This window comes from Elgaria multicarinata, chromosome 6 (genome assembly GCF_023053635.1).
Source record: "Elgaria multicarinata webbii isolate HBS135686 ecotype San Diego chromosome 6, rElgMul1.1.pri, whole genome shotgun sequence".
In the NCBI taxonomy this organism is placed as follows: domain Eukaryota; kingdom Metazoa; phylum Chordata; class Lepidosauria; order Squamata; family Anguidae; genus Elgaria; species Elgaria multicarinata.
In genome coordinates, this window is record NC_086176.1 from 1,863,518 (window position 1) to 1,880,890 (window position 17,373).

At 44.2% G+C, this 17,373-nt stretch overlaps 2 protein-coding genes across 3 annotated transcripts in view; one reads left to right on the top strand and one right to left on the bottom strand.

The window, feature by feature from the left end:
* Nucleotides 1-3,125, top strand: part of VCL (vinculin) — a 105,532-nt gene extending 102,407 nt beyond the window's left edge. Inside the window, 2 exon segments of the mRNA XM_063128843.1 lie at nucleotides 809-901; nucleotides 903-3,125. Coding sequence (XP_062984913.1) covers nucleotides 809-901; nucleotides 903-1,085 — 276 coding nt within the window. The 3' untranslated portion in view covers nucleotides 1,086-3,125.
* A 6,761-nt stretch (nucleotides 3,126-9,886) lies between these two features.
* AP3M1 (adaptor related protein complex 3 subunit mu 1) overlaps nucleotides 9,887-17,373 on the bottom strand; it is a 38,735-nt gene continuing 31,248 nt past the window's right edge. For both annotated transcript variants that reach the window (XM_063128875.1, XM_063128874.1), the window contains 2 exons: nucleotides 11,260-11,404; nucleotides 9,887-10,757 (listed from right to left, as the gene is read on the bottom strand). In XM_063128875.1, coding sequence (XP_062984945.1) covers nucleotides 10,657-10,757; nucleotides 11,260-11,404 — 246 coding nt within the window. In that variant the 3' untranslated portion in view covers nucleotides 9,887-10,656. The remainder of the gene's footprint in view (nucleotides 10,758-11,259; nucleotides 11,405-17,373) is intronic.

Genomic DNA, 17,373 nt, shown 5'->3' on the forward strand with positions numbered 1-17,373 from the left:
AGATGGGCAAGGGTCAAGCTTACAAGTGGTGGGACAGACTGATTGAAGCACCTTGTTCATAGAATCATAGAATAACAGAGTTGGAAGGGGCCTACAAGGCCATCGAGTCCAACCCCCTGCTCAATGCAGGAATCCACCCTAAAGCATCCCTGACAGATGGTTGTCCAGCTGCCTCTTGAATGACTCTAGTGTGGGAGAGCCCACAACCTCCCTAGGTAACTGATTCCATTGTCGTACTGCTCTAACAGTCAGGAACATCAGTTTCAGATGTCATTTCACATGACATCTGAAACTGGACACTATAGATGAATCGTGGATTAAACCCAAGTTAACCTAACTACTAATTGTAGTTAACTGCGGGTTGTTTAACCCACAATTAACCTATAATGCCTGGATTTGGACGTCATGTAGCAACCCGATTGTTCTGACTGGGGGTTGAATAATGGTTGTGAAATGCATCCCATCCACAATACGACAAATCTTGGGTTTATTACTTAATCTACAATTTGCCACCATTTTGTATGAGCTGAGTCTCTAGTTTAATGCTATTGAAGCACATTGTTTGTGTTCAAATACAGTACTTTAGTTGAAAGTCAAATTTTAGATCCAAGCAAGAAGTGCTGCTGCTCTTGTGATTCATATCAAATGCTACAAATTGGAATGATGCTGTTGCTAATTCAGCCTTTTTTCTTATTGCCCTTTATCCCTAGGGAGAACCAGGTCTCTCTGCTAAGTAGCATGTCATCTAAAAATGTCTGTGCTGCTCTTCCAAAAATAGGTTTTAAAACAACTCTCTCTCTTCCTGCAGGCCACTGAGATGTTGGTTCACAATGCCCAGAACCTCATGCAATCTGTCAAGGAGACGGTTCGAGAAGCCGAGGCTGCCTCTATTAAGATTAGGACAGATGCTGGATTTACTCTACGCTGGGTCAGAAAAACTCCTTGGTACCAGTAAAGTGTTGCCCCTCCCCAAGGCGTCTTTTAAAATAAAATCCCTTGTGAAGCAAAGAGAATTTCATAAACCGCTAAAAGGTGCTGCAAAGATTAAAACTAGCCACTTGAAGCCCCACTCTGAAGGGCTTTAGCAATGTGTTGAGCTATCTTTGGGTATCTAACCTCACCATAGTTAGTTTCCAAAATGACTACTTCTTTTTCTCTCTTGCTTGCGAGGGATTTTTATATTTGTGTTTTCATGAACACTATAATGTCAGCCAGGTCGTTGTCCCCCATCCCCCATGCAGTTATGCACAGTATATTCCAGTGGTTTCTATGTGAGGCAATTTATGAGGATTTTACTTTAGCATGAATTGAAACTCTGGGACAGTCTTTGTTCACTTACTTCTTAATTGTGAGGGACAATCAGAAAACAAGTAGTCCAGCATTTCCGTTTTCTGTTCCCTTTTCTCTTTCCGAACAGGTGTGTGGCTAAGTGTGTTAAATTTCCTCCCAAAACTTTCCCTAGGTAGGGGAAAACAGGTGCTGTGCTCAAAAGCTGCTACTACTCGTCCCACCCCCACCCCCAATAATGATCTCTAAGCCATCAAAATCTGGGAATAAATTTCCCATAACTAGGAATAGTCAGTTCAGTGCCTTGTGGTGTTGAAATTGACTAGTAGTTTGTTGAGAGCAGTTGTTTGTTGGCCTTGGTTGTGGGGACATATAAATTTCCCTGTATATCACCTTGGCCAATAAGAAAGAGCTAGGAGATGCCATTTTCTGAATATTTAGGTCTCTTTGCTTGCTTGTCCTGCTCTTCTGATTGTGCTTGCTCAAGACAACAGGAGAAAATGTGGTTTTATTTCAAATTTTACTATCCTGCTCTTGTTCTAGTAGTAGAAGAGTTTTCTCTCTGTATTCTAGCTAATAACCAAAGGGAGGTACTGGAGGTACGAGAGCAGAACGTTTCCCATGAAGTTTCATAAATAATCCTCTTCAGGCTTTACACATGCTTCATAAATCCAGTCCATTTTAGTGGAATCAGCTGTCAAATAAAGTGGTCTATTTCAATTATGTTAAAAATACTGAGAATTGTGCTAAAATAAGGCTAGACTGTTTTGGCACTACTTTAGGACTGATAACAAACAGTTGGCTTCTGTATTTGCACAAAGTGGATAATTTCTGGCCCAATGCACCAGGAAAATTTCCTGCAGAACCCCCATGGACACTAATGAAAGAACACATTTGTCTTGTGCAGGAGATGTTCCTACACAATTTAATAGCCCCACTTCTGAATTGCTTTTGAATTAGCAAAGAAAGTATGCATCAATGCTGCAATGTCCTGTGCTATCATGCAACAATAATTGATGTTCAGAAGACATACACATGTGCACTCTAGATTAATGGAAGGGTTAGCACTTGTTGACATGTTAAAACTTCTTACAGTGCGATGTCCTCTCCCCTGGTGAGATTTAAAAGGGAATTTTTTTTTTAAAAAAAAAAATCTTTTAATTAATTTTTTGCAACTGCCAAGAGCAAGGGTACTTGCTTGCTCACTCTTTCGTGACTCCCTGTGCCTGATGATTGCTGACTGCACGGTACTCAATATTGTCATCGAGTCTCTGGCAAGTAGTAGCCACAACCAGACGAAAGGGAACGTCACAGCCTTAGCCTGGATGCCTTTGCCCTTTACTTGGTTTGTGTGAACTCAGAAGGAAAACAAGGCTCTCTAGAGGGCCTTTCAGCTCTTCTTCTGGAATGTCTTTTACCAACTCATAGTTCAGCCTCCCATCGTGAGCTTTTTAAATCACAATTTAATAGCTTGACTTTTGTATTAATGCAATATTACTAATGCCTTTAATTACATGATGGTTTATACCAAAGACTTTTTTTTGTTAATGAATGTTTAAAGGAAAGTTCTGAATCGTATTTGCCTTGGATATTTCTTCAGAATGTTTGCTAAGCTCAAAAGTCTTTCATAGAAGTTAATATCCTCTACACCTTATGCAATTTATGCTTTCCAGAACACTCTTGTCAATCAGGCCTAAGATGAAGCAAACTTGAATGTTGGTTAGGAGCATTTTGCCACTAAATACCTTTGTTTATAAACCAGAATTTTGTTGTATATGCTAATATTTTCAACCTTCTTCTGTTCAAAAAATAAAAATAAAAATGCATTTGTATAAAAATCTATCCAGTGCAGTACTTTCAGTGTTTGAATGGAAAGACTTTAAGTGAAATACATATGCTTCAAAGTTATTTGTAAGACAGCGACTTTAAAAGTATGTTTACTTATATGGAAGAGAGTACATGAACTATTTGCATTCACCTTTGGGGACTGAAAGCCTTGATAAATAAGAGTGGATATGAAAGTAATCTTATGCATGGGGTAGTTTCTCCCTCCTATTAACAAGCTACTTAAAAAGAAGGTAATATTTCAGAGTCGCGTCATTTATAACTTTCAAATATGGAGTCTTTTGATGATTAAAGTTCTGTTACTTTGGTGGTTTGTTTTTATTACTAAAGCTAGGGCATCATCAAACGGGGATTTTCACGTTTCCCTGTTGTCGCTCTGGCCTCCTGCTGCTGTCCCATAATAGCGATGGTCTTGTTCCACAGGAAGAGGGAGCAGCAAGAACCACATGGCCCATTCAGTGGCCGTTTTATTGCACTGCTGTTCCTGCACACAGCAGGAAATGGCGGCAAGTTTCATTTTTAAAAAAAATAAGTCGCCTTTTCTGGGTCTTCTTTTGCAATGGAAAAAATGAGCGGAAGGAGTGGGAAGTGCACAGGAGGCTGCACAGCACCATCTAAAGGACACATGAAAAGCCTTGAGTGGGCAGTGAAGAGTGGGCAGTAAAATGCTCATCTGATGATGGTCCTAGGCTAGCCCCCGTCTAATGAAAACAGGGACAACATTGCTACTTTGTTCACACATTACATAGTGTAAATAATAAGTAATTGCATTTTCACAAAATCTATATTGGTTTGCAGTGACTGTTCAGAACAGTACATTTTCCTTTTCCCCATAGTAAGGAATATTTGCCGTGCCCCAACTCTGTAAATATTGTTTCACATTCCTGTGAAAGATTAGCTAAACATGTGGGGTTAGATCCTGAATCATACTTGCAATAGAACTATTGAAATCAATAAAGCTTAAGCTAGTCACGAGTAACAAATCACACTGATTTCAATGGGTCTACTCTTAAATACCTGGGTTTTTGATAGGGGTGTGCACGGACCCCCCGCTCCGCTTCACTTGCAGATCTGCCATTTTCCGGATCGGGCCGCTCCGCCCCGCCCCCGCTCCGCCCACTTCCGCTCCGCTCCGCTCGGAGCTCCGGATCCGGATCCGGAGCTCCGTTCCCCCCCCCATAGGCTTGCATTGAAAGCTAAAAAATTATACAACTTTTTTTCTGTTCAAGTTAGAAACCTCATGTTTGGCACCATGACACCTCATGGGGATATACACACGCACGCCAAGTTTCAAAGCAATCCCATCATCCCCTGATTTTTGGCGAATTTTTGAAAATCGGGCACCCCACACACAACATCCCTGCGAGGTGGGCAGGGGAGGAGGGAGGGAAGGCAGGCAGGCATGCAGCTGGCATTTCTGGGGGCATAAGGAAGTGAGCCAAGGATAAGCCAGTAATGCATATAAAATGGAATAAATCAATAAATAAACAAAGGAGGGGTGGAATTAAAAGCAGCAGTGTTGCTCGATAAACAGCAAGAAGAATTTTTTTAAAAAGGCTATATCTGTCTTTTACCAGCAATAGGGGGACGTGCCCGGGGGAGGGGGAAGTAGCTGCCAGTTCAAGACAGCCACCACCAGCTCTGAGAAGAAGTAAAACGCTCACTTCGACTCATAACAGGCATTGCTCCACCACTGAAAAGTGACCATTCACTTCAACTCATGATAGGCATTGCTCCACCGTTTTACTCTCTTTGGAAGGCTCTAATGGCCTTCCAGTGCAGGAGAGAGTGGGGGCACGTCCACGATGAGATGCCCTAGGGGAGCTCATCCCCTTGCACCACATCGATTCAGTTGTTCACCAAGGTTAGGGTGGGGAGCAGTGCTGTGTTTCTATCTCTTATTCTTGGCTTAGTATATGATTTCAGGTTGTGTTTGTGCATTTGGTGGGGCTACTGTGTTAAAAAACACGGGGAAAAGCCCGTTCAGATGAAGAAAGAGAAGTTTCCCAGAATCCCAAGTTACCCGTTTTGCCTATGCCCTCCTCCAACTTTGGGATCATCATGACCGGGAGCTGACTCTGCCCCTCAGCCCTTTGAAAAAGGTATTTTTCCCGCCGATTTTTTTAAAACTTCTAGCGCGCGACCGGTACGATGCAGAAAGTTGAGAGTAGTCTCAAAATGACCCCTATCCACGACTCTCTGTGCACAAGAATTTTCAGAATGATAGCTTAACCCCCCCCCAGTTATCCCCGATTCTTTCCCTCAATGCAATCCTATGGGCGAAAAGCCGAAAACGCCGTTTGAGCCGCGCGGTTGACCCGATTTTCACAAAAATATAGCACGCGACCCAGACAACGCAGAGAGGTGAGAGTGGTCTCAAAATGACCCCCATCCACGACTCTCTGTGCACAAGAATTTTCAGAATGATAGCTTAACCCCCCCCCCCAGTTATCCCCGATTCTTTCCCTCAATGCAATCCTATGGGCGAAAAGCCGAAAACGCCGTTTGAGCCGCGCGGTTGACCCGATTTTCACAAAAATATAGCACGCGACCCAGACAACGCAGAGAGGTGAGAGTGGTCTCAAAATGACCCCCATCCACGACTCTCTGAGCACAAGAATTTCTAGAACGATAGCTTCAAAAACAACCTAGTTATGCGCGATTATTTGCCGCAATGCAATCCTATGGCGAAATGTTTTCAAGATGGCGACCGGAGCGCTCCGCCTGAACTAGGAGCTCCGAAAAATGGGCGCTTCTCTTCGCCTTGCTTCTAGGGGGTCCGCGGTCCGCTCCTACTCCGCCTCTGGGTAAGGCGGAGCAGGCCAATCCGCTACTGCTTCTACGCTCCTAATCGGAGCGGATCACACCCCTAGTTTTTGACCATCTGATCCAGCCAGGAGAGGAAGGCCTGCAGAGCAAGGGACCAATCAGCTGCTGCTGTTGTCCTGCCTAGTCTGCGGAACCTCCAACTGCCTCCTAGCAGACTCAGGCTCCCAGCAAAGAAACATCTCACCCCCAGCTGCAACAACTTTTGGGGACTGGGAGCTTAAGAGGCAGGCTCCTTTGTGGGCGGGCTCACCGCCAGGGGGGGGACTCCAAAGGGGTTTGCCAATTTGGGGAAACCACTTTGGGGCAATACACAAGGGCGGGGGCCTGTCCCCTTGTTTGTTTTGTTTTGTTTCTTTTCTCCTCCCCCCCCCTACTTTCGGCCTGCTTCCGTTTAGTCGTGTGAGGGTTCTGCCAGCCTGTCATGAACATCTGCTTTCCTGGGAGTGGAGGAGATGATGGGAGTCCGGGAGCAGCCATCACAGTTATACAGGGCAGAGGGAGATACAGGGCGGGGAGACAGCTGCACTGTCATAAGAGAGAGTGCAATGACAGGGTGTTGGTTGTCCCCAAACTTCCCCCCAATTCAAATAATTTGGATGGCCCTGGCAACAGACCTCCCGGGTTGAAATTGCTGCTGGTGAACGCCAGGTCGGTTAATGGGAAAACAACTGCTATCCAGGACTTGATCCTGGATGAGCATGCCGACCTGGCCTGTATCCCAAAGACCTGGTTGGATGAAGCTGGGGGAGTTAATCTCTCTCAGCTTTGCCCACCGGGGTTCTCTGTCCAGCAGCAAGCAAGGCCTGGAGGGCGGGGAGGTGGAGTGGCAGTGGTCTATCGGGATTCCATCCCCCTGACCAGGTGCCCTGTCCCACAGTCTGCAGGGTTCGAATGTGTGTATCTGAAGGTGGGTGCCCAGGATAGAATAGGGATTCTGTTGGTGTACCGTCCACCCCGCTGTTCAACAGTCTCCCTTCCTGAGCTAGCCGGGATAGTCTCGAATTTGGTGTTGGAGTCCCCACGGCTTGTTGTTCTGGGGGATTTCAATATCCATGCTGAGGCTGCCCTGTCGGGAGCGGCTCAGGACTTCATTGAGGGAAACAACTATGGGTCTGTCCCAAGTAGTATCTGTCTCCACCCATGTTGCTGGGCACACTTTGGACCTTGTTTTCTGGGCTGGATGGGGTGACAGGGATCTGAGAGTGGAGGAACTTTATATAGTTCTGTTGTCATGGACAGATCACTACCTGGTGGGGTCTAGACTTGCTGGCACTCAGAACCTCTGCAGGGGTGGAGGACCGATTAAGATGGTCCGCCCCGGGAGGCTGATGGATCCGAATGGTTTCCTGATGGCTCTTGGGGATTTTCCTGTTGCCTCGGCAGGTGATTCTGTCGATGCCCTGGCTGATCTCTGGAATGCAGAGATGGCCAGGGCAGTGGACACGATTGCTCCTGAGCGCCCTCTCTCACGTTGTGGAGCCACACCAGCCCCCTGGTCTTCCAGTGAGCTGGCAGCAATGAAACGAGTGAGACGGAGGCTAGAGCGACGTTGGCGGAAAACTCGGAGTGAATCTGATCGAACACAGGCTAGAGCCTATCTGAAGGCCTACTCTGTGGCACTTCGGGCAGCGAAAAAACTTTTTTTCTCTGCCACTATTGCGTCTGCAAAGAGCCGTCCAGCAGAGCTGTTTCGGGTGGTCAGGGGCCTTCTACACTCTGGCCCCCCAAAAGTGATTTCAGACCTTTCAACAGCCTGTTGTGACCAATTTGCCCAGCACTTTGCAGACAAAATCGCTCGGATCCGCTCTGACTTGGATGCTATTGTTGATGCAGATCCAGTGGATGTAACTTTTATTTTATTTATTTATTTATTTAAGGATTTTTATGCCGCCATTCAGCCAAAAAAGGCTCTCATGGCGGCTTACAAAAGTATTTCTTGACAGTCCCTGCCCACAGGCTTACAATCTAAAACTTTGGCACCTGCTTGTCCAGTATTATTGGATACCTTTCAATTTGCACAGTCCGATGATGTGGACAGGGTCCTTGGATTGGTGAGAGCCACCACGTGTATACTAGATCCTTGCCCTTCCTGGCTTATAAAAGCTGCCAGAGGGGGACTGGCTGAGTGGGTAAGCGGAGTGGTCAATGCCTCCCTTCGCCAAGGAAGGGTCCCAGCCTGTTTGAAGGAGGCAGTGGTAAGACCCACACTGAAAAAGCCCTCCTTGGCCCCCACTGTATTGGATAACTACCGGCCAGTCTCCAACATCCCATTTTTGGGCAAAGTATTGGAGCGTGTGGTGGCCTCCCAACTCCAGGGATTCCTGGATGAGACGGATTATCTAGATCCATTTCAATCTGGCTTCAGGCCTGGTTATGGGACAGAAACAGCTTTGGTCACCTTGGTGGATGATCTTCGCCGGGAACTGGACAGGGGGAGTGTGTCCCTGCTGGTTCTGCTGGACCTCTCAGCGGCGTTCGATACCATCGACCATGGTATCCTTCTGGGCCGCCTTGCTGGGATGGGTCTTGGAGGCACTGTTTTACAGTGGCTCCATTCCTTCCTGGATGGACGGACCCAGAAGGTGGTACTGGGGGACTCCTGTTCGACTCCTTGGCCATTGGCCTGTGGAGTCCCTCAGGGCTCTGTTTTGTCCCCCATGCTATTTAACATATACATGAAACCGTTGGGAGAGGTTATCCGGAGTTGTCGGGTGCGGTGCCACCAGTACGCTGATGACACCCAACTCTACTACTCCTTTCCACCCAATTCCAAGGAAGCAGTTTCTGTGCTAAACCGCTGTTTGTTGGCAGTAATGGATTGGATGAGGGCGAACAAATTGAAGCTCAATCCAGATAAGATAGAGGTGCTCCTGGTCAGTCGAAAGGCAGATCAGGGAATAGGGATTCAGCTTGTGTTGGATGGGGTTACACTCCCCCTGAAGACGCAGGTCCGCAGCTTGGGTGTGCTTCTGGATTCAGCCCTGAGCCTGGATACCCAGGTTTCGGCGGTGGCCAGGAGTGCATTTGCACAGTTAAAGCTAGTGCGCCAGCTGCGCCCATTCCTAGAGATGTCGGACCTGGCCACGGTGACACATGCCTTAGTTACATCCCGATTGGATTACTGTAACGCGCTCTACGTGGGGCTGCCTTTGAAGAGTGTTCGGAAACTCCAGCTGGTTCAAAGAGCTGCAGCCAGATTGTTGACCGGGGCTGGTTACAGAGAGCAGACAACTCCCCTGTTAAAACAGCTCCACTGGTTTCCAGTCTGTTTCCGGGCACAATTCAAAATGCTGGTTATGACCTATAAAGCTCTATATGGTTCGGGTCCAGGTTATTTGAAAGAACGTATTCTCCCTTATGAGCCTGCCCGTGCTTTGAGATCTTCTGGAGAGGCCCTTCTTTTAGTCCCACCTTCTTCACAGGCACACTTGGTGGGAACATGGCAGAGGGCCTTCTCGTTGGCTGCTCCAGTGCTCTGGAACTCTCTTCCTGGGGAAGCTAGGCTGGCTCCCTCCTTGATGGGCTTTCGGAAGCAGGCTAAAACTTTTTTGTTCAAGCAGGCCTTTGGAGAATAATCCAGCCCTCCATCTATGTTAATGTTTTATAATTTTGTTGTGTATTTTTTAATTGTTTATGGTTTTGTTTCCCTCCCCCCCCATGTATATTTTAAACTTTGTAAGGCCGCCTCGAGGCCCAGCATTGGGCAAAAGGCGGGATACAAATAAATATAATAATAATAATAATAATAATAATAATAATAATAATAATGACAATTTGAGTCCAACCCTTTTGCTACAGCCACCAGTATTTAAAAGTAATACTGTCCTGTGGTAAAGTAAGGTCCCTCTCTACTACTGGGCCACTTCTAGTAACTGCTATGAGATGACATGTTACCAGAAAGCAAATCAATAGAATGACAAGGTGGTATAGCTGAGTTCCCTTTTATTTCATTACAAATAAGCACTTAAACCTTCAAATAAAGCTTGCTGCCTATGGTGAACTACTCTTGAGGTGTAAGGGAAAAACACATTTAAAGTGGTGGTGATACCTGTTGAACAAAGACTTCACTTCCATACATTTTTCACCTTCAAAATAAAGGAAGTTGTAGAAAACCTAGCATTGGCTACAGATTGTCTGTTGAATTCACAAACTGGTAAGGCAAACCGTTTGGATTAAAAAGGCAGCATGTTGTAAACATTGCAGGTTAAGCCTTTTTTTGTATCTCTGTTGATCCCTTTCCAGGGGAGTCAGCCCTCTACCCCCACCCCTTTTTCCTAATAGACCTTGTGATGGAAAACCAATTTCTAACAGGCTACAAGAGCATCCGTTTCCTTCAGTGCTGTCCAAAGTGGGGTTTTCCATCTGTCCAGGAGCTCCTGCATGCTTCTTGCGCTTTGGTGGTTTGCTTGGCAGTGTGCAGCGTTAGCTGGTGCTATGGACAGTCCCTGGTTGTAATCACAATTCATGAACCAACAGGGTCACAAAAAGGAAACTGCTGCAGTAAGTTACTCTATTTCAAAGCCAGATATAAAAAATCCTATTAAAGTATGATTTAATTTGAAGAGCTGCAGTGCACAGGAATGAATCTAATCAGAGGAATTGTTAACATGGGTTGAAGTCTCTAGATCTCATTTCTCCCTCAAATGGGAAAAAAACCCCAACATTTAGCTGCCAGGAAGGCAGGGATCTTGTGTCTCATGTTCGTACTTGGAATTTCCCTGCTTTCGTGATGTACTTCACACCTTTAAATGGTTTGTATTTTTCTCCATACATGTCAAGGCGATTTACTTTCAATCCTGAAATGAGGAATAAAAGTGTTTAAATCTCTCAAAACAGAATATAGTTATTTTAAAATCGCTTACAAATAAAGCTCAAGGCAATTGCTAATCTTTAGGGAGCCCTTCAGTTCCCATCATCTCTGACTACCAGCCAAACAGGTTTGGACTGATGGAGAGTTGGAATCCATCATCATCCAGAAGGCCAGTTTCTGCACTCATGCTTTCAACAATGCTCTGCCAATCTGTACTTAAAATGCAATTCCACCTCAAGAGTAGCTGAATTCTGCAACATTCACATCACTTGGGCAAATTCAGATCACGCAACATCCCTCCATTAACTCCTTTGAGGAGTCCAACATTATCAGAAAGCAAAGCATTATCACCTCCAGGAACTGAAATATGCTGAAAATTTAGCTTCATCCCAACCTGCTGGATTCATGCTGCAGTCTGGTAGGAAATACAAATTCTGTTAAAAAACAACAACAAACAACTTAGGCTACAGTGGGATGCCCCTTCTCACCTGAAATAGCCAGCTGCTGTATCTTGAACTGAACGTTCAGGTTGGGGTTTTCTTCTGGCTTGGGAGCTCCACATTGCAAAATCACCATCCCTTTTAGACTGGGCAGCTTCTGAGGGGTGATTTTGCCAACATCCCAGGTTAACACCTAAATAACAACCATCAATATTTATATGGTAATTCTCCAAACTGTTGATTGTGCTTCACATACTTTGTGTCACTAATCCTTATAGCAGCCCTGTAAAGAAAATCAGTGCTGTCATCACCATATTGCAGGTGTGTGCATGGTACAGATGGGGAGAAATGTGGCTTCTCTATGGAACTCCGTCCCAGACAATTTTTAACCAGGGACTTATGGTTCCCTGGTTGGAAGCATCTTCTTACACCAGTGCAATGTGTTTTCTCAAGAGTATGACTTCAGGTATGCAATGAAGGCTTGGCCAAGTATCCAAAACCAAACTGCTTTGCTAGTATAACCTATCTCCTGGTCTGCACTAAACTGAGAAGCAGTAACAAAGGAAAGGGGCAACCAAAATGATTAGAGCACTGAAACCCACCCACCCCCATGAAGAAAAGTTACAATGATGTAACAGCAGATGATTCAGAACAAACAAAAGGAAAAACTTCACACAGCACACAGCTAAATTATGGAATTCACTACTACAAGATGTAGTGATAGCCTCCAACTTGGACAACTTTATTAGGGAATTAGACAAATTCATGGAAGATAAGGCTATCAATGTCTACTAGTCATAATGGCTATATACTTTACATAATGGCTATCCTCCAGGATCTGAGGTAGCATGATCATTTGAACGCCAGTTGCAAGAGTGCAGCAGCAGGAGAGGGCCACTATGCGTGTGAGCTTTCTGCTTGGCCACTGTGGGCAAAATATGCTGAGCAGATAGGCCCTTGGTCTGATCCAGCATAGTTCTTTTTAGGTTCCTAAGGAATGTGGCAGCCCGATCTCCCACTGGACTTCTTCGCAAGAAGAAGTCTAATCCATCCAGCTATTTCTAATCATTTCCTCAAGAGTTACATGCCTTGATCCTGCTCGAATTCTCGCGACATCCCCACTTGAACTATTATTATATGAAGGCAAATACGACTTGATAGGTATAACTGAAACTTGGTGGGATGACTCCCATGACTGGAATATAGCAACTGAAGGATATAACTTGTTCAAAAAGAACGGAAGAAAAAGAAAGGGCAGCGGAGTTGCACTATATTTTTAAGATGTGTTGATTCCTGTACTAATGTTGTTCCCCACCTCGATCCAAAGGGAGAATTAGAAATAAAATTATTATTATTATTATTATTATTATTATTATTATTATTATTATTATTATTATTATTTAAAAATACCTATCCCTGCACAGAAATACAGGCAGATGAGACTGGGAGCCCCATTGAGAGCATCTGGATTAAAATAAATGGCAAGGAATAAAAAGAACATGGTAATTGGAATCTACTTCTGAACACCCAATCAAGGAGAAGACGAGGATGAAACTTTTGAGAAACAAATTCCCAATGTTTCAAGGAAGTCTAATGTAGTAGTGATGGGGGACTTCAATTACCCTGATATCTGTTGAGAGACAAATACTGACAAAAGCGGCCCTTCCAATGAATTCCTGACAGGTGTGGGTGATAATATTGACCAATAGGGATGACTTAGTGGATAAAGTGGCAGTTGTGGGAACTCTGGGGGAAAGTGACCACATCATACTTGAATTCCTGATCATAAAGGAAGCAAAAGCTGAGTGCAGCTATACACGTACTCTGGATTTTAGGAAAGCTGATTTTAATAAACTCAGAACAATGATAAGTAAGGTCCCATGGCAAGTGAGCCTAATGAGAAAAGGAGTGCAAGATGGGTGGGAGTATTTAAAAAAGGACATTTTAAAGGCACAGTTACAAACAATTCCAACCAGGAGAAAAGATAGAAGACAACAGAAGAAACCAATATGACTCCACAAAAAGCTTAGAGATGACCTGAAAACAAAAAAGGATACATATAGGAAGTGGAAGGGAGGCCAGGCTACAAAAGAAGAGTACAGACAAGTGGCGCAGAAGTGCCGAAATGGCGTCAGGAAGGCTAAAACTGAGATGAGATTACTGAGGGATGCTAAAAGCAATAAAAAGGTTTTCTTCAGATATGTGAGTAGTGAAAGACAGAGGAAAGAAATGGTGGTTCAACTACTTAATGGGGATGGCAAATCGATAACAAATGAAAAAGAAAAGGCTGATGTGCTCAATTACTACTTTGGCTCAGTCTTCTCCCAAAAGCAGGTCTATGACTCCCCTGGAAAAAGCGAAGCACAAGCTGAGGGGGCAGGATTGCAGTTTGAGATTGATAAATGGACCCCAGAATTGTTGTTTTTAAATAGATACTGTTTTTATGTTTTTTTAAATTTTGTATACTTTTAATGTTTACTATTTTAAATTGTTGTAAACCGCCCAGAGAGCTTCGGCTGTGGGGCGGTATATAAATGTAATAAAATAAATAAATAAATAAACAAATGGTCAAGGAACACCTAATTTCTTTAAATGAGTTCAAATCTCCAGGGCCCGATGAACTGCATTCTGGAGTAATGAAGGAGCTAGTGGAAGAACTCTCAGAACCTTTGTCTATTATCTTTGCAAAATCATGGAAGACGGGTGAGGTGCCGGACAACTGGAGGAGGGCTAACGTTGTCCCTATCTTCAAAAAGGGCAAAAAGGAGGAACCTGGGAACTGCAGACCAGTCAGTCTGACATCCATCCCTAGGAAAATTCTGGAGCAGTTTATAAAGAAGTCAATCCATAAGGACCTTGAAAACAATGCAGTGATTACTAGAAGCCGACATGGATTTGTAAGGAACAAATGCTGTCAGACTAATTTGATCTCATTTTTTGATCGGGTAACCTCCCTTGTGGATGGTGGGAATGCTGTGGACATCATATATCTTGACTTCAGCAAAGCTTTTGACAAAGTGCCCCATGATATTCTGATTAACAAACTAGCTAAAAGTGGGCTAGATGGAACAACTATTAGGTACATTCACAGTTGGCTACAGAATCAGACTCAATGGTACCTTCCCAAACTGGGGGGAGGTAACGAGTGGGGTACCGCAGGGCCCAGTGCTCTTCAACATTTTTATTAATGATTTGGACGAGGAGGTGCAGGGAACGCTTATCAAATTTGTAAATGACACAAAATTGGGTGGGATAGCTAATACCCTGGAAGACAGAAACAAACTTCAAAGTGATCTTGATAGGCTGGAGTGCTGGGCTGAAAACAACAGAATGAAATTTAATAAGGTTAAATGCCAAGTTCTACATGTAGGAAATAGAAACCAAAGGCACAGTTACAAGATGGGGGATACTTGGCTCAGCAATACTACAAACGAGAAGGATCTTGGAATTGTTGTAGATCACAAGCTGAATATGAGCCAACCCCTGCGATGTGGCTGCATTAATAGAAGTATAGCTTCCAAATTGCGTGAGGTACTGGTTCCTTTCTATTTGGCCCTGTTTAGGCCTCATCTAAAGTATTGCATCCAGTTCTGGGCTCCACAATTCAAGAAGGATGCAGACAAGCTGGAGTGTGTTCAGCGGAGGGCAACCAGGACGATCAGGGGTCTGGAAACAAAGCCCTATTAGGAAAGACTGAAACAACTGGACATGTTTAGCCTGGAGGAGAGAAGATTGAGGGGAGACATGATAGCACCCTTCAAATACTTAAAAGGTTGTTACACAGAAGAGGGCCACGATCTCTTCTCATTCTCATTCTCTTGGGCACTGTCTGGATCTTGTCTTTTCTAAGAATTGTTCTATTTCTCAATTTTCTGCTGTTGAGTTTCCATTGTCGTATCATCATTTAGTTTCTTTTTCTCTCAGTCATAATCCTCCTCTCTTACCTTCTGTTCTTCGATCTTGCCGAGATCTGCAATCTATAAATTACGATGCGCTTTCTCAATCCTTGTCTTCTTCTCTTTCTTCTGTTATTTCTGTCCCTTCTGTGGACTTAGCTGTGTCCTCTTTAAATTCTTCTTTATCTGCTTCCCTTAATGAGTTTGCCCCATCTGTGGCATGGATGGTTCGTCCATCACAACCACAACCATGGCTTACTTCCTCTATTCGCGATCTCCGCTCCTGTTCCTGGGCAGCAGAATGCCGTTGGCGTAAGTCCAGGGATTGGGCAGATTTTGTTCATTATAAATTTGTTTTCTCATCCTTTTCTACTGCTATCTCGTTGGCTAAATAACAGTATTTTTCTCTCCTTATTCAGTCTCAAGCCAAGCACCCTTGACAGCTTTTTATGTCATCTGACGCCCCTCTGAAACCCAGCCTACCTTCCTTTCCTCCCTCGTCTGCTCAGGATTTTGCTACTTTCTTCAACAACAAAATCCAATCAATTCGCTCTGAGCTCGCTATTACTATCTCTCCCCCAACATTCACTACTCAACTTCCAGTTCCCCCTGTAATTTTCTCTGCATTTCCTGATTGCTGCCAAAGAACTTACTAGCATAATGCATTCTTTGAAGCCATCCACCTGCCCTCTTGGATCCTATCTCATCTCGCATCTTTCTCAATCTTACGTCTACCATTCTTCCCTCCCTACTCCACATTATTAACACTTCTTTATCTTCTGTCACATGTCCTTCTGCCTTTAAGCATGCCTCAGTCTCCCCCATTCTAAAAAAACCCTCTCTCGATATGTTTTCTCTTGCCAATTATCACCCTATTTCTCTGCTGCCATTCGTGTCAAAAATCTTGGAACGAGTGGTTTATTCCCGGTGTCTTCATTTTCTTTCTAGTTCCTCGGCCTTGGATCCTTTTCAGTCTGGCTTCCATCCTCTGCATTCTACTGAGGCAGCTCTTACCAAGATTACCAATGATCTTATTGCCAAATCTAAAGGCCTGTTCTTATTCTTTTGGATTTTACTGCAGCCTTTGATACGGTTGATCATGACCTCCTATTGGCTACCCTATGTGACCTTGGATTCCGCAAATCTATGACTGGTTTGCCTCCTATTAGTCTTCTTCTTTTCCCCTTCAAGTTGGGGTGCCACAGGGCTCAGTACTTGGCCCTTTGTTGTTCTCTTTATACAAGATATCGTTAGGTAATCTTATTCATTCTCATGGCCTCCAATATTACCTGTATGCAGACGATACACAATTGTATCTCTCTTCTCCCAAACTTCTTCTGATGTTCAGGCTAGGATCTCAGCCTGTTTGTCTGATATCTCAGCCTGAATGCTTCAGAGTCACTTAAAACTAAACTTGGCGAAACAGTATTGCTTGTCTTCCCTCCCAAACTGTCCCCTCGCTCTTCATTCTTTGTTACTGTTAATAATGTCACACTTTATCTGGTGGAAGAAGCCCATAGTCTTGGCTTCATATTTGATTCTTCACTTCCTTTCTCTTCACATATCAAGGCTGTAGCCAAGTCCTGCCATTTTTTCCTATATAACATTGCTAGGATCCGTCCGTTCTTATCTGAATCTTCTGCTAAGACCCTTGTACATGCTTTGGTTATCTCCCGTTTGGACTTTTGTAATCTTCTTTTGACTGGTCTTCCTTATGCTTTGGTCTCTCTTCACCATTCCGCAGCCAAGATTATTTTCTTGGCTCGTCGTTTTGACCAGGTTTCTCCTTTGTTGAAATCTCTTCATTGGCTTCCGATCCCATATAGAATTCAGTATCAGCTTCTTTTGCTGACATTTAAAGTGTGTCATGGTCTTGCGCCTTCTTATCTTTCCTCTCTCATTTCACTCTACCATCTCCCTCGTACCCTCCGTTCTTCAAATGTTATGTTGCTCTCCCACCCAAGAGTTTCTATCTTCCTTGCCTGGCTTCGCCCGTTCTCTCTGGCTGCCCCGTTTGCTTGGAATGCTCTTCCAGAGCATCTACATACCACGAGTTCCATCGTAGATTTTAAAACGCGCTTGAAAACTCATTTGTTTTCAATAGCTTTTGGTATTTTACCTTGATTTACTGTTCTTATTACTATGATTATTCTCTTATTTCTGTTTTATGAACCCCTACCCCCCTTCATATGTTTTAATGTGATTTTAGATTGTAAGCCTTTAGGCAGGGTGTTGTTGTTTTATTTGTATATTTTGTACAGCACCA